The sequence below is a fragment of the Gasterosteus aculeatus genome, chromosome 1, assembly GCF_964276395.1.
Source record: "Gasterosteus aculeatus chromosome 1, fGasAcu3.hap1.1, whole genome shotgun sequence".
NCBI lineage: Eukaryota > Metazoa > Chordata > Actinopteri > Perciformes > Gasterosteidae > Gasterosteus > Gasterosteus aculeatus.
In genome coordinates this window covers 6,416,203-6,438,582 of record NC_135688.1, presented here as the reverse complement: position 1 = coordinate 6,438,582, position 22,380 = coordinate 6,416,203, and the positions used below count along the sequence as shown (strand labels likewise).

Here is a 22,380-nt window from a genome sequence, read left to right as displayed (position 1 = left end):
CAAAAGGTAGAAAAGAAGTGGTGCATGACGAACGTCATCTCGTTGCGCTTCACTCTCAATTTGTAGGAAGAACACAGATGGGTACAGAAGTCCTACGCTTTTTTGTGCTCCATTTCATTGCGGCGTCCGTAAGCTTTCAATTTTCTGCTTGCGGCCAACATAGTGTGTTCATGTGCATGTGTGTGTGTGTGTGTGTGTGTGTGTGTGTGTGTGTGTGTGTGTGTGTGTGTGTGTGTGTGTGTGTGTGTGTCCGTGTTGTGACGTGTGTCTGGCTTTACAGCAGCACATTCAGAAGCACATCATCCACTGATCTCCAGTAGTGCATCATCACTTTTCACGTGACACAATTATTTATTCAGGCATGTTCATTTACTGCAAATAGATAATGCCTGTGTGATCCCTGTGGGGGGGCTTTCAGAATAAAACGCTTTTTAATATTTGCTTTGAAATGTGGATTACTGGGGAAAGAAAAGCTGCTACTATTTAAATAGTCTTCCCCATCCTCTTATTTTCCAAATTGATCCTCATTAATGCCATTCCAGATAAGCTTTGAATTACCTTATCTCAGTGACAGCATGCACAGAGGATAATGATGCCTGCCTGGGATCTCGAGCTATGTCATGTTACGGCACGCCTCAGTCTGACAATCACGAGGGTCACATGTTTTGCTTCCCTGTTTTTTTTCCTTCTTTATCCTGTCGCAATTGCTATTTTGATTTAAGAACGTGGCCAGGAATCTTTAACGCTGAGTCTATTAATAATACATAATATATTACAGCCTTTTTCACAAGCTACAACTCGCTAACGGGGTCAGTGAGCATTGCATTCATGCTGTGGAGTCAGCGCCATTAGCGTATTTATGCAGAGAGAGGACTTTGTAGAAACCCATCACTGAAACCAATTTCATTTCTTTTTTTTTCTACCGTACCCTAAAATAAGCTACAATGGCTTCTCATAAATAATAATGCGATAAAAAGGTCTTGACATTTAAAGAACAAATCCAAAAACGCTTTGCACTCTTTAATAAATGATGTGAGGCGTCACCTTTCTTGACCGCACTCTTGTACGTTGTCTTAAATGGGACAATAGAGGCCGCGCTGGCACTGTCTCGCTCTCTCGGGAATCAGCGCCGGGGCTCAGGATATCGACATCTGACCGCAGCTGGTAAATGTGTTGAATGACTGCCAGATCTTTACAGTATGAGCTCATGTGACGGGCATTGGGCTGCTACCAGAACACTAATCCAAGAGCTTTTTTTTTTTTTTTTTTGAAAAGAGAAGTGCCGAGCACTTGACGAGAACTTGCTCTGACAGAGTCAACTCTGTGCCCTCTCTGCCCCGCAGTAACTTCCAGTCGTCTGCCATGTTCGAAGGCTCGGAGGCTGTCAAGGTGGAGGGAGGCAGCGCGGAGAGCACGGTGGCCGCGTCCATCAGCGCCTGCAAGAAGGTAGGATGCAGATCGCCAATCTGTCTCCCCCCTGTGTTATGCCTTGTGACCGCTTCTTTTGTATCTCTGTTCACATGGCCGTACACCTGCCCCTCATATCTGCCTCCCTGTCAGTTTATCTTCAGCGCGAGAGGTTTTAATTTCCTCCTCCGGGGGTGTCCTGTGACACCTGGGGATTGTGCAATAAGAGGAACAGTCGAGCCCTGGGGTCAACACAGTAGATTTATCATCTCCCAGTGCCAAAGAGACAGGAGGGGTAAATAGCACAGATCAGTGGGCTGAGGTGGAGATTGAATTTCCTTTTGGAATTGCGTGTAGGTCTGTTTGTGTGCGTTCCTTACTGCGCGAGGGCGTGCGGGTGTGTCCGCCGGTGTGTGTGTGTGTGTGTGTGTCACCAACCAGCCATCCGCTCACCGTCTCGGCCCGACCTCCACTCTTTGCTCTCCAGCCCTTTGATGGGAATCGTTCTCTTGTGCGATGAGCTGAGGCTACGTCACCTTCACCTGGCCGAGGGCCTGCGCAGATGGTCTGCTCCTGAAAAGGGGGAGGATTTGTTACTAAAAATACACAGTGAGAACATACATGTCAAAGTAATTACTGAAGAATGGTTGAGTGTAAGGCATGGGATTTTCTTCTTTGATCGGCTGTCTTTTGTCATGTACATATCGATGAATACCATATGGTGCAACGCCAGCACTGTCACATGCATCATGGGAATCTTTCATCTCACCTCTGTAAACAAATTGGTATTTCGTTGGGTTATTGAAGCACCAAACTCAACAGTTTTCAACTAGAGTATATGTCAGTCCATTGGACGAGGACAATTGGTAAATAATTGACATAGGCAGCTCAATGGCTGTAGGTTTCACCCCGAGGACTTCATCGACAGGGAGGAGGGAACAACGCGTGGTACTTACATTGTGTCGGAGTAAATGATCAATGATCCGCGGACACTTATCCTGAAATAAAGGTAAATTCCTCCCTGCAACAGAGCGGGGTAAACGCAGAAGAGAGTGAACGCGTGTGCCAGTGTGCAACACGTGTGTGTGTGTGTGTGTGCGTGTGTGTGTCCTGTGGCTTTCACAGTGCTGCGGTACCTGAGCTTGGGTTTATCTGTGCGCCGCAGGTCCTGTGCAGCAACAGCGTGCTGGACTCGTCGGAGTACTGGCTGAGGAACGGGAAGGCTCTGTGCAGACTGGGCCTGCTGGACGACGACGGCGAGGGCGGCTGCACCACGGTGAGTAGCACACTGCGCACGCTGGGGTGACTCACGCCGAGACGCCCGCAAACGCCACTTTCTTCTCGCTGCTGTGGAGTCCGGGTGTAGCAGGCAGATCATGTGAAGTGTCATGCGTGGAGAAATGAACGCTATTAAGGTGACGCAGTGCAATGGCCGTGATAAGTCTGCAGCTGCCAGATGTTGCTTTTCCACCGTGTCCTTTGCAAAGATTTTATTTTATCATGCTTTTTATTGTTCCAAATGACAGAAAGACACCTAAACCATAACTAAACCATAATTATCACATTCGTTTACCAGCACAGGAAAGATGCAGTGTCTTTATTTAGAAATGTTTTTCTGCCTTGCTGAGTTTGATTGAACCTAAATTAGTATTCCTTCTTTCACAAATGAAAAAAGTGATGTTGCTGATGCTGCCGTTTGCATAGTAATTATTTTAGCTGAGACATTTGTTCTGTGAACAAAAGTAGGGTTTGTACATAATGTCATTTCTCAGCATCACATACCGGGGAGTTTCTTCAAGCAGATGTTATAAACTATGCAATTTCAAACTGCTGAAGGATTGTTAAAAGCTCAATTTAGTCTCAACAGGCAATTTATTAAAGGAAGAGAATCGCGCCTGGTCTCACTTGTGTTGATTTTATCAAAGCTTTTAAAAGAAAAAGCATCTTTCCTGTCACACACACTCTGACAGATTTCCATAGCGACCGTCTGCTTTGGTCATGGAAAGTACGCTGGCTGGACTGAAGTCCTCCACTCGCTCTGCCTGCTGGACTCTCAGCATGACAGCAGGGCCCTGTTTCAGAGAGCCGGTTTAACAAACCCTGACCTCTGCGTTGACCGACCCTGAGACGGGGAACGAGTCAACACGTTTATTCTGTGTACATTATTCAGCAGACTATAATAAAGTGTCTGTAACCAGCGTTACAGTTGACATGAACAGATCGGGAGGCTGCGCTTAAAACAACACCTGTGCATCAATGAATTTAACGGCCTGCTTGTGTGTGTGTGTGTGTGTGTGTGCGTGTGTGTGTGGGGGGGTTGGTTTAGAAATAAATGAAGCATTCAAAGAAAGCCAACGAGGTTTCTCGCTGTCGCAATGAAGTGCAGAAGTCAGATTCAGGGTGTGGCTGAACACAAAAATAGTCTGTTCCTCGTGCAGCGAGGTTGGGCCTGTTTTTTCTTTTTTACCTGCAGTAACGTGAGTCGCATCGGAGAGGTGCTGGTTGCGGGCTCAGGGCTGCGTTGCCGTGGTGACGTCATGGCCGTGGACCCGCCGGGGTCCAATCAATCAGGCACCAGCGTTTCAACCCTCGAATGCTTGAAAGTCTTGGTGCGGTTCTAAAGTTTTCACTTTTCCATATAGACCTCTGTCCTTGCTTCACCCCACATGGTGAAGTCGCAGCACGATTTATTCAGGAGAATTTTATTTCTGGTTTTATTTCAGCTACTTTGACCACACAAGTTTCTGAAACGCTATTAAAACATGTTCACCACGCAGTCTATTCAAAACCCTCCCTTCAAACTAGGTTCTACTGAGCCACAGTGCTACTCGCTCACAACCAATTAGCGTGTGATCATAGAAATGACATTTGATCAGTGAACGCTGATGTCGACTGTGTGCACACAGTGACGTTGTTATATTCTTTTAGGTAAAAGGACATGCAGAGGATTTATTATGCGCCAAAGGTGACATGAAAACCTGCTAGCGAGCCGGAGTCAGTTACCACGGTAACAGACCAAGATTTAAGTTTAAGTTACCTCCCGCTCCGCAACTGAAAACCCAGAGTTTCCCTCATCTCAGTTTTTAGGTAACTCAAGAGTTTTTGCTGAAGCGGCTTTCTGGATCAGGGCCCAGCAAAAGTGTACACGGGTGTAAAACGTTTTTGTTTTTTTTGTTGCGTCTTTCCATCTCTCCTTGCCCCTTGACAGCCCCACTGCGTGCTGGGACAGATCTGGGACAAATCTTAAAATACCACGCTAGACAGAAAATTCGAATAGTTATTTGAGCTGAGAGTGAGGGGCCGACTCTTAAGTCAGCTGGTAAGTTAGATAGTGTAGATTTCGCTGATTCCAACTACCAGCCATACGTCTACAACCATTCAATGATGCACTTTGAATCAATGTAACATTAAACATTCAGCTACAATTTGCCAAAAGTTTGCAACATAATCTTACCTTTGCCTTCTTTTCATGTTGTCATGTAGCACATAACATGTAACTGTATGAGGAATATGCAACAAGAAAATTACGCAACGCTTAGGACAGCGCCATGGAAGCCTTTGAAAACATAATAAGTGATATTGGACAGAAAAAGGAGGGAGATGATTGGCAAGTGTTTAGTGATGATATTCTGGACAAACATTTGGATTAATATAAACATTGCGTGTCGCTTAGAAAACACGTCAAGGGAGTAAGCTAAAAAATGGAGGCTTTTCGCCTCAGAGGACACACATGCTTAATCCTCTCAATCGAATGTGTCACCTTTGATCACTCACTCATTGTTAAGTGCAAATTAAGCATGAAATGCATTCAGGATTTATATCTGTCAGAGGCTCACAGGCAGGCTCATGTTGGTGGGAACAACATGTATTCTCTAAATAAAGCCAGCACTGACGAGTTATTGAAAATACTATTCAGTGAATTGTCCCCACTCTAAAAAAGACTGTAATTAAAGGCAGCGATGGAATGCTGTTCTCTCCGTTTTTTAAAATAATTTACATATTCACGCTCACTTCATTTATAATAAAAAATGATGCCGTCGAAACTCCCTGCGGTTTTTCCTCACCACAAAATGATTACTTGTGCAAGAGCTACTGTTTATTTTAAATTGTTCCCTCATGGAACGTAGACGGCCCCTCTCATGCAGAATAACAACACATTGCTCCCCAAAACATGTGTGATAATCACTACGAAGGTAAACGGAATAGCAGTATTTTACCAAAGAGCACTGTTTTCACACGATCATGCAGCACTTTGTAAGTGTGAGCATTGAATGTTCCTGAAAGCCTCAGGCGCCAGCTGGATTATCTAGGACAGGACGTACAAAGGTCCTAAAAACAGCTGTGAGATTTATCAAAGATTTCATTTAGTCATATTTTGTATCCGAGACGGCTCCCAGTCTTTGCTGATACAACGAGTTCTGATTTCTGAAGGTTTTTAGTGGGTTGTTGGAATTTGAATGTTGAAGTTGAAGAATTGTTTGCTTGAAAGGCTTCGTGACAGCAAACAGCGAAAACAAAGAAAACTTGAAAACATCACTTCTGGTCTCAGCTGAAAAGGACAAAATCGAACCTCAGTCTGAGATTGTGCAGCTCTATCTTCATTTTTCTTTTTGTGAAGTGTAAAAGCAAAGCAACTTCATCTTCATAAATACCATGGAAGACAACGGTTGTTTGTTTTCTTGATTCCGTGCATGTTGTTCTGTGAATCAGGGGAAACTTCAACGCGATCGCAAACAGATGCGGCCCGTCTGCCCACAGCATCGCTCGCGAGCTCCGACGTGACGGATTGCTCCTCTGGCTCTCGATTCCACGTTTGGCTTTTTACGCGGATAATCAATCAAACAGGACCATAGGATAGACAACACTGCGTGAGAAATAAATTATTCTGTTCCCCCGCCTGAACCGTACAGGGAGGCTGAGTGTGGAAAAAACGAGAAAAAAGTGAGAGATGAGATGACGGCTGATCCAAGTAGGAAAACGTGTGCGCGGACTGTGTGTTGTTTTCCTTGTTGACCTTCTTAGCTTTAGTGGACTTGAGCGGTTCAAGGGCGGTTAGTTACATTTTAAAAAACAGCATTCTCTGATTTTACTGGAAGCCGACTACAGTCCTTAAGAATTAATCCAAAGTGAGACTGAATGAAGGGTTGAGCGTAAATAACGTTTCCTCCAAGCAGCGAGAGCAGAAGGCCATAAATCTGTGAGCTAAATAAAAGATAAAAGCTTTGGATTTCCTGCGTTTCACTCCATCATCCACCTCTGGCTGCATCATGTTGTCACCTGTGATCGCTCACTCATGTTTTAATGCATGAAGTCACAGAGAAGTGTCATGTTGCTGTGATAGTCACACTGAATCTCATCACACCCCTGAGAGATTGTGCAGGTTGAGCATTTTGAAGAGGAGGACGGCGCCGTATATAGGGGCCAAATGGTTACATAATCTCTGTGCATCTGAATAACCCGTTGGATTGCCTTTCACCGATGTGTGTTTTCAATCGACGTGACACTTAAAGGTTGAGATTGCAGTAGTTTTTGAAAACAATTTGAGCCTTTTCTGTTGTTTTTTTTTAACATGGAACGTCTGGTGTGGTAAACCTGCAGTGTTCCTCCTCAACGCCGTTGATTCCTTCGGCTTTCTGTCGTCCTGCTTTGAACCTGGTGTCCGTTGAGGAGAGCGATCCATTCATCACCCGATTCAAACACTTCACACTCGGCGAGTGGGTTGCGTCCTGACCTGTCCCTTCCCGGCCCAGAGAGAGCGAGAACAGGATAAATATGCCAGGATCAGATCTTTCTTCCTTCTTCCTTTTACTTCACACTTTCCATCTGACATTATGAGAGTGAAGGTTTTAGTCCACGGTTGTCTTTAAAAAAAAAAAAAACCAGCCGTGTTTATATGAAAGTAAAAGCTCTCAGCAAAACCGTAAATTTTAGTTAGTACGTTAAAAACCAAAAAAAGTAAAATGTGTAAAACGGGGAGACCATAGACTTTTCTATAGTGCAGGCATTGCTGAATTAATCTACTTGAGGTTGTGATACGGATCTATTAACATGTCATGTTTTAACTGATACATTTATGATGCCAGTGATTTTTTGACCCTAAAGGGAATACATGCAATTCCCCCACAATGTTATATACCCTGTGTTTTTTTTAACATTTTCCTTATTATTCATGTTGTGAAACCAGAACCAGCAGCATCTGCCTCTTGATGTTCCCTTTAGCCCTGAGCTAAAGCACAGCCAAACAGTTTTCCCAGTTTTTTTGGTAAAACAAGTGGGAAAATACTTAAAGATAGACTTAGATTGGAAATAGCCTGGATAACTTCAATGTGTCGCAGGTGATTCCACCACATGGTACTTCCTCTTAGAATGATGTTGTACATAAGCACACACACACAAATGTATAAACACAAAGGGAGGCTGTTTACAGCCAACAGTGTAAACTTAATTTAAAGCCCCAAACTTAATTTGAATTAAACTGAACTTCAAATGGATTATAATGAATTTATAGCGTTTCCTACCCCTGAGATTTTGTAACTCTCCATGCAGCACCAGCAGAGCATCACAGAGGAGTTTACTTTGGTCTTTCAAGTAGCTATATTTTCTGAAAAACCACACAAAACAAGCACAGCTCAGGACTGAATGGGCATCTTACCAAAGGTACTGTATTTCAAATCACGGAAAAACAAAAAGGAGACAGTTAAGAAAAAAACATTTTTTTTTAAAGGAAGACAGGAGAACCAAGTCCTGCGGCTGTGTGTGGGAGGATCAGAGTGGTGAGCAAAGAGACAAAGGGCTGCTGAGGAAGAATAAAGCTTTCACGGACAAAGGAGACTTAAATCTTTGTAATCATTTTCTGTATCGACCAAGTCTGTGCACATAGTGTTGTGTTCAAATTGTGGCAAAGTATCTTTATAAGCTCTAGGTGCTGGTGTGGTAGGAGAAAGAGAGCAATCTGCCTGCCTGACAGTTTTGTACATCCAAGGCCAAATGGGATTTATAAATAAATAAAGTGGGACAGTTGATTCATGCAGACACACACTCATGCACATACTTTGCCTCCAACCATACCAAAGGTATTTCACTGTTGGGTCTGTGGACCATTTGCACCTTTGTAAACTGAACAGAAAACTGACGTAATTTTGCCCTAAATAAATATAATATAATATTTCTTTCTGGTAATTCCAAGTCTACAGCGTTGGGGATTAATCTGTTGCCCGTTTTTGCATCAAAAATGAGTAAAATCCATAATTATCTGGCGCTATTAGTCTTAACACAATACCAACCCTTTTAAGCGCATATAACCAATACCCTTATGTTAACAGTAGATCACATGATTACTTTGATTTCAATGGAAGGCCTCGTAATGACGTACCAAGGACTCTGCAAGCTTGTATCTTAGTTCATTCTGCCCCTACAGGTTGCCACGTAGGTTCACTCTCACCACTCCTTAGTTGTAACAAAGCGCTAAAACAACTAGCTGAACACCACACATTAAACAGACAAAGTTAGCAGTAAACTTTTTTTTTTCCTGGCATAATATTTTTGGGCTTTCTATGACATTTTTCTACTAAATATTTCAATTTTGGACCCAATCTTTTTTCTTTTTTTTTTGATTTTTGATCTGATATATAGGTTTTTTTCTTTGTGTGATATTCTTGGACCAAATATTTTTGAAACCTTTTTCAACCTAATATTTGTTTACTATTTTCCACAATATTTTTTGACCTAATATAATTTCTTTTCTTTGCATCATATTCTTGGACCAAATATGTTTTTACCTCTTTTGTACTTTTGTAATTTTCTAAAATAAGTTTTGACCAAATATATTTATATTTTTTTTCCATGAAATCTTTTGACAAAATATTTTTTTGCTTTTTTTCCATGATTTTTTTCTGTGACACTTTACCCTGAAATAACAAACCTTGACCAAATCTTTTTTGTATTTCTTTTTTCATTTTCTCGACCTAATATCTGCATATTTTTTTTCCGGGACTTTTTTGAAAATATATTTTTTTCCATGTTGACCTAATATTTAACTGTCCATCTAATTTAGAGCATTACTCAAGCCCTTAAGTATATCACTAGACATCCATGGTATTGATTTATCCACACATTAAGTTATTACTTTAATCTTCTTTTCTAATCCTTCTTCGTCTCTATATTTGTTTTCTTTTCACTCTCTTTATATTCGTCAACTGTTGTTTACGTGTTGTTTACGGCCCCTCCTACTTTAAGTTTATTACTGTAACCCTTCTCAAGGTCAAAATTGGGCATCATTTGGTTGGCTTATCCTCAAACTGTGGGTCATCTGCATGGGACGTGTTGCCAGATGGGGGAAAATGTTTTTTCGGCTTTTGGTGAATACTGTCAAGGTGCTACTAAGTTAGGGTGCCAAACCTCCAGTGTGTTGCGGAATGGATGGAAAAAGGGAATTAACTTCCAAATACCAAATTATAGACTTTTCTTCTTGTGGATTATGGTGTTAGGGGAAAGGTTGTATGGGGATACTGTATTCATAGCACATCACTATTTAGATAAAGAGCTTTTATCTGCACCACAGACACATAAACATTATTCTATGCTTTCAGCAACACCAACCATAGCATGTAACAAAATTACTAAAAACTAAATTCAATGGCAGAATTTTAGGGTCAGCCAGTGGCAAAATTCTGCCTGTTGTTGGTTTTAGCAAATGATGTGGATTAATCTCAGGTCCTCTGCGTATGACTTTGACATTTAACCGCTATTCTGACAGATTGATCCCCGTCACACAACACAAAATACAAGCAAATAAACAAACAGTTTGTACTTCACGCTAAATACCCAAAGGAGGCAAGCCTCTTGGTATTCAGGTAAAGGCTGTAAGTGATGCATGTAATCCATGAAGGGGAGATCAAATTTGATCCGGCCTTTTTAATGTCATCTTTCATTGACTTCCTATTTTTAACTGACTTTTGCTGCAAGCGGCAATTTTCCTCACATTAAACTTAATAGTTTGGAAAATATTATGTTTTCTGCTAGAAGATACCCGATTAGAGAGGACGGGAAATTGACCTGTTCAGAAAGTGCTGCATTACCGGTTCAGTTGAAGGACATTCAATCTGGGTAGGCAGACAATTGTTGTTGTTCCCTGGTGTCGTTCCTTCTTATAATCTTGGCTTTACAATAAAGCAAACCCCAGACTATTTTCGAAAGTATGGGAAATATGCAAAGTATTGCAGGATTATAGCTTTATTTTGAAATATATACTCATGAGCATGTTGGCCTATTTATTGCAGCTGCTCATTTCCTTCCCTTTCAGATCTGCAGCGAGACAACAGGGAGACGCATTGGCATGATGTTAAAAGAGGAAATATACATGAATTTACAGCACACAGGCATTCATGCTGCATCTATACTGGCTTCTAAACCATGACATGACTTGCCGGGGAATACATTTTGTTTATTGTAACTTCTTCAGTATAGCCCAAAGAATGGAAGCACGGCTCATTGGAGCTTCTTTCATACGCCGCTGCGTCAAGATTTTGAAACGAGATTGATATATATATATTTTTTTTTTTTGCATGATATGGAGATGGCAGAGCTAAAAGAGAAACGGGGAAAAGACAGATATTGCCTCGGTGACTCACATGAGGTCTGATTAGTAACGGCAATGCCGCCATGCAATCGAGTGCTGTCGGTGACGGGCTTGGTCCATTTGGCCACGCAGGACTGACGCTAATTCGGATAAGAGGCTGTGCGCTGCACAATCGAAAAACGGCCGGCGGAGCGTCGCACACTCCCCAGCACCGACACGAGGACTCTGCACACTGCACACCATTAAACCCTGCAGCCGGAGGCCAGGGTCTGCGAGATGGAAAGAGGAGGAGGAAGAGGAGGAGGAGGGTGTGACAAGCACAATGAAGGAGTGGCGACAGAGGAACAGAAAAGTGGAAAAAGGGAGATGATGACAGAATGAAAATCAATGCTGGCGTAATCCGGCTGTTGGCAGCCACTGTGAGACAAGAAGGTCTTTTTTAGACAGGTCTCTGAAAATGAGTGGCGGTCCCCTGCAGTGTTTTTTCAGGTGCGAAAGACACCTGCTGTAGTTGAGTCACTTAGAGGAAAGCTATCATTCTGTCTGGTTTGTAGGATTTGTGCAGTGGGAAAGGCAATGCAGTAACTTCCCTTTACTGCACTTCTAACATCTGGGATGTTTTTCCCCTACTTTTTTTAGCCTCTGTGTCTGTCACTCTGACATGTTTTCCTTCTCTATTTGTCTCTCTTAGCTCTGTTTTGTAAATCTGGACCCTCAAAAAACTGACTATCGAGATGACAAATGCATCAAGGTGAGCAGAACCCTCATCTCTTTTATTTTTTTGCTCAGGATTTTTGTTTCCTGTGTTTCATATATAATTATTGGCTCGGTTGCCATGGATTCAAAATGACTACCCAGAATTAGGGGATTCTTTTGTTTAGACAATATGCAGATTTCGAGGCTTCTGCAGCTGGTGATGGCTCAAGATTTCTCCCAGTTCTGTTTCTCTGAAATAAGCAACGGATATCACATTATAGCTTTCCTCTGATCATCTATGTCCATGTGCTTGGTAATTGTCCTGCAGAAATTGGCATCAGTCTCTCCAGACCTGCCAAAGCTTGTTGACTTGCTGAGCGTCCACCAGCCGAAGGAAAACGAGATCCTACTGCTCGGTGGCCTAGAAGCTTCAGATACTTGCCAAACACACCCACTCTCCCCCTCTCAGGTGAGTTTGCAGTAATGTCTATAAACCTCTGCAAGAATCCTTTGAATGAATTGTCCGGGAGTGTAGAGCAGAGAGAGCAAGCTGTTCTTTTGTTCCGCAATTTTGTGTGATGGGATTTGAACCTTTTGTGCTAAGGTTCTTCATTCATTTTACGTAGTAATCCTCCCAAATTCATTCCAATAAAAAACGTCCCCTGTAGACTCGATTATGTGTTTCTCTGTGTGCATGCGTAGTAGATAATTGTACATATTCCATTCAGGGTGGGCAGCAGCAGAGAAGTACGGGCGTGTGCCTGGTTCAGTGTTCAGCGCAGAGACGCTCCAGACAACCCGGCAACATCACCGTTGAGATCAACAAGTTCCTGATTGGTCTCCAGTGGGGAAAGGAGCTGCAGCTTCAGCAGGGCCGAGCAGCCAGGCAGAGGATCGACGACGACACTAATCGCTCCATCTCTTCAATAGAAGAAGACTTCCTGACTGCCTCAGAACACCTTGGGGATGACAGCGAGGACGATGGGTTCAGAAATGGTGAACCTCTTTACCATAGAGGTTTTTGTTTGTTGCTGGGTATATCTTTCCAGAACAAGTTTTGATGTGATGGCATTTTCCTTTACTTAAGCAACTAAGAAAATATCTTCAGGTTTGAAACTTGAAAACCATCCATGTGGATAGTATTTTCTTAAACTGTTTCGCAATGGTAGTGTTGAGACATGACTGGCTCATTCTTAGTTAGGCCTTAGCTCATTGAAATATGGGAGTTGATGTTGCACATGAATTCATTATTGCACAGAGATACTGTGGAATTTTAAAGCTAAATGCATCACAGCAAGATAAGTTGAAAGGTCAGGCAGCAATACTGCAGAATCTTTTTTTTTTTATTGACTAAGAACGTTTAAAGGGGAAAGAGGTTTGTGTTCATTGCCACTGTGTTACCACACAGGTAACAAGGGGAAATTTACGAGGGGAAATTGAAGGGGAGAAATAGCACAAAACGCAGCACTAAAGGGTTTCCACTCTTGCTGTGACACTTTGGAACCGATAAAGCTGCTGTCTATCATTGTGGACCTGTTTCATTCCCTGCTGTCCTCTGTTTTTATCTGTCTCCTCATAGAACCAGAGAGTAGTGACATGGCAGAAACCTTGGTAGAGGTTGCGCAGATACATGGTGCCAGACTTGCATGTCAGAGGGGACAGCTGGCCAATTATCAGAACAAGGAGGAGGCGGAGGTGAAAAAAGAAGGGCATCAGCGAGCGAGCCTTCATAATAAGGAATCAGCCGGTCACTACGCCACCAATCTGGCCGAATCAGTACTGCAAGACGCCTTCATACGGCTATCCCAAGATGAAACCTCCTTCGTCTCCGAGGCTGCTGTATGCGTGTCCCTCTCCAGTCGTACGACCAACGCGACTCGTCCTCGAAAGACCAAAGAACCTTCCCAGCAGCGCACATGCTCCTTTGAACTCCCCAAGATTGTGATAGTTCAAAGCCCGGACAATTCTGACGGAGGGGCAGAATGGCCTGATGCTCCGGTGTCTCATGTGCCTGATCAGGATGTCACCGTCAAAGCCCAAGAGATGCCAGATACTGGAACACAGGTTCAAGCAACCCACCACAGTGGAGGACACCCATCCAAACATGTTGAGGTGGCTCTGGCGTGTGCCGCCAGCGTCATTGGCACCATTACCAATCCGGAGCTGACTGAACAGCTTGCCATGGAATCGGCATCAGAGGGAGACACGGAGAAGGAGCCGCCAGAACGAGAGGAGAGAGTTGACTACTCCTTCTCCTCGGCGATGTGTGGCATGGCTCAGGTAGCGGGTGCTGTAGCAGCTGTGGAACTAACAGAGCAGTCGGAGGAGTCCGTGGATTCTGACGCGGATTCCGCTGAAGCCTACACAGCGTCCTGTGGTCTGATGTCTGCTGCCAAAGCTTCTGCAGCCATCCCACTGCACTGCAGCGTGGCCGAGGGTACCAGTGTGGAAGCGTTTCGTGCCAACATCGCTGAGGTCCTACACAGGGAAGCGGCGGAGGTTCTGACTCAGCCGCAAGGCTACAGGAGTATCGCCCACCTGCTGGAGGCCACGCATAACAAGATAGTAGATGGCATCACTTGTCCAAAACGTTCCTACATGGATGAAAGGGAAGTGGATGACCTGATAAATGAGGTGGCAGATAGCCTATTCACACATGCTTTAGAGAAAGCAAAAAAGAAAAAAGAACTGGAGGGTAATGGAAAAGATGCCCCAGGCCTTCAGGTCTTTCTGCAGGACAGTGTTAACAATTTGCTGTTTGATATCCTTTGTCTGACACAGAAGAAAATCTGTCATATCTCAAGATGTGACCAAGGGTCCTACGAGACACAAGAGGGCAACACCAGTGCTAGGGAGCTATCAACCACCAAAGAGAGCAAGGATCCCTTTAGTCAATTACATTGCTTAGTTGGCCACGGCCAGTTCACTAATAGCGGGAACGAGTGCAGCATCTTACACTGCACAGATAAGCTTACCATGGTTCCTGGGCTGCGGGAGAAATATGTGCTTGAGGAAAATGATCTGATATCGTCTTTCTCCACAGCACACAGCAAAGAGAAACAACAGCAGTCACCATGCAGACAAAGTCAGTCTAAATCCACCTATTTGCCTGCCAAGGACTTCTCTGAACACCAGCAGGTCCAGCAGGGCAGTGGTGCCTTCAGAGAACCTTTGTGCGAAACCCAAGTTCATAACACAGACCGAAGAGGACGAGTAGTGATCGCCAGTGACGGCAGACAGGCCTCGCTCACACCTCAGTCCTCCCTTAACTCTTGCAGTTCTCTTCTTACTTGGAGAATGGATTCAGAATCCAGGACACCTATTACTTGCTATGCTGATGATTTGGCTGCTACAGTTGTGTCTATGGCCACCGAACTGGCCGCCATCTGCCTCGAAAACAACACTGGGAAACAACCTTGGTTCTGTGCCCTGAAGGGGATATCTACTGAAGGGCCAGAAGCCTACTTGATCCCTGCTTGCCGCACAGTGCTCAGGAGGAAAGAAGCACAGAGCGGCAATGCGGCCTCCAAGAAACATCGGGCGCCACGCCTCAGTGAGATCAAGAGGAAAACGGAGGAGCAACCAGAGCTGATGGAGCGGCTGGTGAACCGGGTGGTGGACGAATCGGTGAACCTAGATGAACCACAGGACCCGTTTGCCCTCTTTGCCTCAGAAGTCACGGCAAGGATCATGAACTGCCCTGAGCTTAACGTCGTGGACACCTCCAAAACCGGCCAGCCGCGCAGCAGGTTGCAGTGTGAGAGGTGGAGCCGCGGGAAGGCCTCTAGCTATGAGAGTATTCCAGAAGAAGATGCCGACCCCACGGGAACACCCAACACTTTGGGCCCCGGCAATCGGTTAGGTCAGAATTTGAGCCGCGGTAGCTCAATCTCTAAGCAGTCCAGCTGTGAGAGCATCACTGATGAGTTTTCTCGCTTCATGGTGAACCAGATGGAGACCGAGGGCAGGGGCTTTGACCTTCTTCTGGACTACTATGCAGGAAAAAATGCCAGCAGCATTCTGACTGCGGCCGTACAACAGGCAGCGTCAAAGAAAAATGGTCACCTTAATGTCCGGACCTCATCCTGCCTGTCCAAACAGTCGAGCACAGAGAGCATCACGGAGGAGTTCTACAGGTTCATGCTTCGGGACATGGACAAGGAAAACAGAGAGTATGGCATCGCAAAGACTAAGGAGTGGAGCAACAGCCTATTCCCCCCTTCTAGAACACCCTTCTGTATACGACAGTCCTCTGTCCCGGACCGGCGCTCCTCAGACTCGAGACTGACTGTCAACTCGCCCATAAAAGCAAATTCGTTCGACGGATTTGCCCGCAACGTGCGGGGAGACACCCTGAATGTCTTCCCCACCAACTCAGTGTCGGCCACAGGACTGTGTAAGTCAGACTCCTGCCTCTATCAAAGGGGTAGGACTGACCATATTACCGATATGCTGATTAATGAGACGTGGTCGAGTTCCATTGAGTCCTTGATGAGAAAGAACAAGATCATTGCTGATCCGGAGGACAGTATTGAGCTGGAAGCTGCGGGAGACTCTCAGCCTCATGTGCAACAGTTTGCCAATCGCCTGGCAGCTGATATTGTAGATATTGGCAAGTCTGCCTTGGGGGGCCAGCAAGATGTGGCCGGGGGTAAACCTGGGTCAATATCACAGGCATATATGCCTGTTGGTGAAAGAAGGAGGGGGTTCAAACAATCTCATCTAACTTGTGGTCGAAGCAGGTCCAATCAAGAGCTGACTGGTATTGGAGTAGGGTCCGGGACCATCGACAGCAGCGCCCCACGCATGAGGGGCCCCAGAGAGGTGCCACTGATCCACATCGAGGGCGATCAGAGGGATGAAGAGACTCTGTCAAACCCTGAAAGAACAGTAGGGGGACCTCAGGAAGCACCCGCAGAACTGTCGGCTACCAAGCGTACAGAGAGAGCTCCGGGCAACAGGTAGTGCACCGCTCACAGCCCCTCTGTGCCAGAGCCAGACCCCTACATATAGGGGTCTGGCTCCTACATATAGGGGTCGCGATATATATATATATATATATTTCTCCCTGCACCAGAATCATCACACTTTAGATGTGAGACCAAGAGATTAACACTTCTGACAGGAGTAAGAGCGAGGAATCACACGTTACTTTTTAAGGTAAATATTAGGTTGTCTAAATTGCACTGATCAAATAAAGTACACGGCCGGCAAGTGGCCAAGTTTGATCAAAGAATGGCAGGTACAAAGCCAGTACTGTGAAAAGGGATCTATTTTAGCAGTGTGTGTGGTTTGACAAACCTTTGGCTAGGCTGTGACTCACACTGTCTGGGTCATGAACTGTGTGTGCAGAAAGCTTTTAGTAGCTCCATCTTTTATCCTCTGTGGGGCTGTACGATTCACCCTGATCGGTACAGGCTGCACTCACGCTTGGCTAACCCACTGAAACCCCAATACACTCGATAGTTATTTAGATTACATTGACACAAGAAAGGCAAGAATTGTAGTGTCAGAATAGATTAAAGGTTGCTTGAGAGAAATTGTTTGGCAGAAGCTTAGCTGAAAAATGGTGTTTACGTGAAGTCACTTCAATTGTAATAAGGGTATGTTGGCCCTTTATGATTCATAGATATTGGACGTTGTCTGTCTAAAAATACTCAAAGTCTAGAAATGTAAAATGTCTCAGTGGCCTCTCAGTAAACGCAGGAGAGCGGAGCCAGAAAATACATTTTAGACAATATTGTGAAAGTAATGAATACTGGAGCAGTTCATTATGCGTCTCAGTGTGGAATCAAATGAGCCTGCTGAAATGATATTGGGAAAAGGGGCTAATGTTCCACATTGCTTGGGGAAAGTAGAAATGTAAAATCCATACGTGGGGAATCATTTGTTATTTGTTGGCCTTTTACTGAGTGTTATAAAGACATTGAGCTCCTCCAAACAAGACTTCAATAGTTAATGGGAGGAAAAAAGCTCCATGGCCTCGGGAGAGTCTCAACATACGCTTCTTTTCACTTTGCTATGCATGTACTCCAGAACAAGTGAAGTGAATCTGGTCGTCCCTTGTGTAAGAGTGGAACTCAATCATTTGCCTAGTCTGTCGGATTTCCCTCTGGAATTGTCAAGGATGGCATCCCCCGATCTTCTGATTATGACTTAATTAATCTGTTGCCTGAGGAACTGAATGAACCTCTGGGAGTGCAGTTTGCTCGTGCATTAAATATATTGAAATGAACGAGCTATATTTTTTATGTGGTGTAGTTATTTTTAACTTCCAAAGGCTTGTCATTTCTATGTGTGACTGTACTGTATTCATGAATCTCCCAGTACAACCTCCAATTCCTTAGAATGCATTTTGAGACCAAAAACACAGTGTTTAGATGAATAGTGATCAGAGGAACAAAGGTTGGGCGAAAAAAAAAAGCCAAAGGTACATTACAGCAGACATTGTGCAAAACTATTCGATCGTCATTCCCACCAGCTTGCGGTTTGCTCTCCCCAGCAGTGAGAGGAACAGGCCAACCGCGGCGGTGGCTGCAGTAGTGAAGAGCGGCAAGCGCTCTATGAGCGCTAGCAGTGAAGAGAGCACGGGGAGCTGGTCCCATATAACCCCCGAGGATGACCCCCACGAGGAGACCAGTAGTTTTATCCAGCTGAGCGAGGGGTCAGTAACCGTTGCTCCTTGACGCTGCTCCTTGACGCTGCCGCTCCCACCCTCACCCCACTCTCATCGGCCCATCGCTAGCGACACCTGTGCTCCCCTGTGCCAGTTTACTCCCTGCTGCTGCGATAACCACACCTGCTGAAGGCAGCATATGGCAAAGGCAGGCCTGTGCATAGCTCGCATACAGCATTGAGAGTATGTGCAGTGGTTCGGGGCTGTTACAGCTCACACAAAAGCCATCTAGTTCAGAAGGTTTGCCACAGGATTCTTTACTCGGTGAGGCTAGTTGAACTGAGCTTACCGTCTCAATGGCCGGGTTTTCAATTCACGTTAAAAGACAATGAATGTGTTGTGATTACCTATTACAAATTGCATATGAATATGAATCTTATCAGGGTTTTTTTAAAGACACTGGTGCGTGAGTTAAGATGACGAAAGGGGACACTGCTCAGTGTGGCAATTGTATTAGTTTTGTGCTTCATGCTCATTTAACGGTTGTAGCCGTTCTAGCTACCTGCACCGCCACCAACACTCGCCGCTTCTTGCAACCTTTCCATCTACCTGCTTACTTTAACACCACCTCATTTCCCGATCTATGTTGTGAAAACAAGGGCTCGGCTCCCAGCCCCTCCTTGTCCGCCTAAACTACCTCCAAATCTACTCATCTTCATTCCCAGACAGGCTTGCTGCTGGACGAAAATCACCAGCTCTCCGACCCTGAAGGTCCGATTCCGCTGCAGCTGCAATTTATATGTTAATCACCAGCTAATTAACAACATGTCCTACATCGCTGCGCCTGGTTATTGTTCTCTTCACACGTCAGTGACCGCGCTGGATGTCTGGAGATGACATGCGATTGACGCTGGGTGTTGTTTCCCTCGGCTAACAGGAACGGGACCAGCAGCGCGTCCAGTCTGGGCCAGGCAGAGCTGGATGCTTTCCCCGATGTGCCCAGTCAGATGACAGTAATCAGGTAAGCGGCGCTGTCACAGGCCGTGGCTGGAATTTTCCTCATTAATGTGACTGTCCGATCAGCCCCATTGTGCCGTTTTTTCTTATACGTAGATGATATATTCCTTTTTTTTTTTCTTTTTTTCACCTAGAGCGAAGCATAAGGGGTCATGTAACCGGCATTCATGCCCATGATTATAGCTCATACTCATACATGTTCCGTCGTTTTGTGCAGATATTAATGTTCAGAAATAAAAGCCTCTCCAGTCTTTTGCATTTAAAACATAAAAACATTTCTACTCATTAAAGAAATAGTAAATACCGTTAAACATTTGGGAGAAATGTTGCTTTTTTGCTGTACTTCGGGTTCAATGGTTTAGCACATGACCCCCTGTACACCCGTAATGTGTCACGTGTACATTTTGTTTTTTATACAAATCAAATGTAACGTTACCTTTTACGTTTTTTTACCGTTTACAGTCTTTATGCTGTGATAACTCAACCAGACGTTCATTCCCGTACTAACCTAAGAGTCAAATCAATTTTCTCTTCTTACTCCTACCAAGAAAGTGAACTACTCGTCGAAGTGATTGTCTGTTACTGTAACAATCAACTGTTGTTTGTTTCCCTCACAGTGAACAGACAGAGAAAGGACATCTGAGGAAGGAAAACGCCTTCGGTAGGTGTAGTGTTCAATTCTCACGTCACCGCAATGTTATCAACTCAATTATTCACCTCCTTTAGTTGTAACGTCAATTCTCAATTCTGCCATCTCTGTGTTAAAGATCAAGGGAAAGGCCTGAAGTTTCAGAGACGCCTGAACACAAAATTTGGTTTTGTTTACATTACATTACATTACATGTCATTTAGCTGACGCTTTTATCCAAAGCGACGTACAATAAGTGCATTCAACCATAGGGTACAAACTCAGGAGAACAAGAAACAAGAAAGTGCAATTTCCTCAAATAAGCGAATTTACAATTTGCTATAGATGAGTGACGTCACAAGTACAATTTAAGTGCTGCAATTTGTTAGTCTTTAGTCGAGGTAGAGTCTGAAGAGGTGTGTCTTTAGTTTGCGACGGAAGATGTGAAGGCTCTCTGCGGTCCTGATGTCTTCAGAGAGCGCGTTCCACCATTTCGGCGCAAGGACAGCGAAGAGTCGAGACCTAGTCGAGTGTTTTGCTCTCAGTGAGGGAGGGACGAGTAGTTTTGCAGATGCAGAGCGGAGAGTGCGGGTTGGGATGTAGGGTTTGACCATGTCCTGGATGTAAGCTGGACCCGATCCATTCACAGCATGGTACGTGAGCACCAGTGTTTTGAACTGGATGCGGGCGGCCACCGGTAGCCAGTGAAGAGAGCGGAGGAGTGGAGTAGTGTGGGAGAATTTGTTTAATGACTAAAGCTCCAACAAAGGTTTTCTGATCCTTTTTCAAACTAGTAAAAAGCCTTCGGAGCGTAAAGGTCTGGCTCGTGGGCTTTAGGAGTTCAAGCAAGAAAAGTAGACAATGACATTTCTGTGCATAGGTGTCGTGCTCCGAGGGTGTAGACGACACATTTTACATCAAAAGTGTATTTAATTCATTAGAATAAACCCTCTTTTCTCTTAAAAAATGCAATACAAACAAAAATGAAGAACAACAAACGAAGCAAGCACCTTAAATTAATATGAAAGACTAACACAAAACGACTATTACACCACTGATGAGACACACAAACACGAGGAAGAAGAGCACAATAGGGGGAAACCAACGATGACTTTTTTTTTACCTATGACATTCGTATTGTAAAGGACACTATGACCAAGAACATCCGCAATGTAACTAATCAATAGCAGACCATACCAAGGTTATTTTATGGTCCTTTAATGTTAGAAAAGAATAACTGTAAACCTTTCTGTTTTTCAGAGAGCGGTTCGGAGAGGTCAGCCGGCGGCGGCGGCGGCCCTCTCCGGGTGCTGTTGGTGGTAAACTGCGACCTGGAGGCCGTACGCGTGGACTCGGAGCTCAGAGTGGCCCTGCAGTGGATCGCCGCCTCCGAGCTGGGCCTCCCTGCTCTTCACTTCAGGAAGTCCAAAGACAAGAGCGCTGCAAAGGTAGGCTCACCTGTCGCCTCAAAAACATCGAATCAGGGGAGTTCCGGTGACGTCATGATGGAAAGAGCAGGTTAGAGACGAGGCTCCGTCAGGAAAAAGTTAGAAAACAGTGACAACTGCAGATATATAAAGCCTTCAGGGTGGAAAATAACTCATGAACAAGATGACTACCACATCCAAAACGAGAGGACAAGGAAAGTCAGGATATTTGAAAGAAACTGACAATAAACAACCGAGCACAAACAGCGCTAGCTTAGATGCTACTAGCGGTAGCCGCGAAGAGCAGGTAACACGTGAGGGCGAAATGTCCTTAATACAAGAAATGAGAAGATTCCGCGACGAAAACAGCCAGGGACATAAACAAACAACAAAGACCCTTGAACGTTTGGAAAAAACTATGACAGATATTAAGGAGCAACTCGGTGACCACCAGCAGAGGATCGGTGAGCTGGAGGGGAGGGTGAGCGCTGTGGAAGATGCGGGGGCAGGGCAGCACCGTGTGATAAGGTACCTGTTACAACGCGAAAAACAGCTCTCAGCTGTTTGTGACGATATGCAGAACAGGCTGAGAAGAAATAACCTTCGAATATTTCAAATACCAGAGGAGAGTGAACATGGAGACGTGGTCGCGTTTGTGAAAGCCTTGCTTCCCAAAGTATTGACGTTACCACCTAACCTGAACATTCAAATTGAAAGAGCGCACCGCTCACTTCAGTCCAAACCGACAGATCCAGCGCCCCCCCCCAGATCAATCATTGTGAGATTCCTCGACGCGGGGGTGAAAGATATTGTTCTGCAGCAAGCATGGAGCCAAGGAAATGCGGTGTTTCAAGACAGAAGGATTTTCTTCGATCAAGACTATTCTCCTGAGCTGCAAAAGAAACGAGCGAAGATTCACGCAGTCGTCAAGCAGCTAAAGCAGAGGGGCATTCAGGCAAAGTGCCTGTATCCAGCTCGACTGAAGGTCAAGATGGACTCTGGAGAGAAGACT

General features: G+C 44.8%; 1 protein-coding gene across 5 annotated transcripts in view; it reads left to right on the top strand.

Moving 5' to 3' along the window:
• sphkap (SPHK1 interactor, AKAP domain containing) overlaps positions 1-22,380 on the top strand; it is an 81,454-nt gene that overhangs the window by 52,595 nt on the left and 6,479 nt on the right. For 3 of the 5 annotated variants that reach the window (XM_078098386.1, XM_040162658.2, XM_040162745.2), the window contains 10 exons: positions 1,344-1,446; positions 2,573-2,683; positions 11,676-11,735; positions 12,009-12,149; positions 12,409-12,676; positions 13,260-16,641; positions 18,183-18,344; positions 19,234-19,317; positions 19,931-19,974; positions 21,202-21,389. In XM_078098386.1, coding sequence (XP_077954512.1) covers positions 1,344-1,446; positions 2,573-2,683; positions 11,676-11,735; positions 12,009-12,149; positions 12,409-12,676; positions 13,260-16,641; positions 18,183-18,344; positions 19,234-19,317; positions 19,931-19,974; positions 21,202-21,389 — 4,543 coding nt within the window. The remainder of the gene's footprint in view (positions 1-1,343; positions 1,447-2,572; positions 2,684-11,675; positions 11,736-12,008; positions 12,150-12,408; positions 12,677-13,259; positions 16,642-18,182; positions 18,345-19,233; positions 19,318-19,930; positions 19,975-21,201; positions 21,390-22,380) is intronic. The other 2 variants (XM_078098387.1, XM_078098388.1) reach the window with 1 other exon arrangement.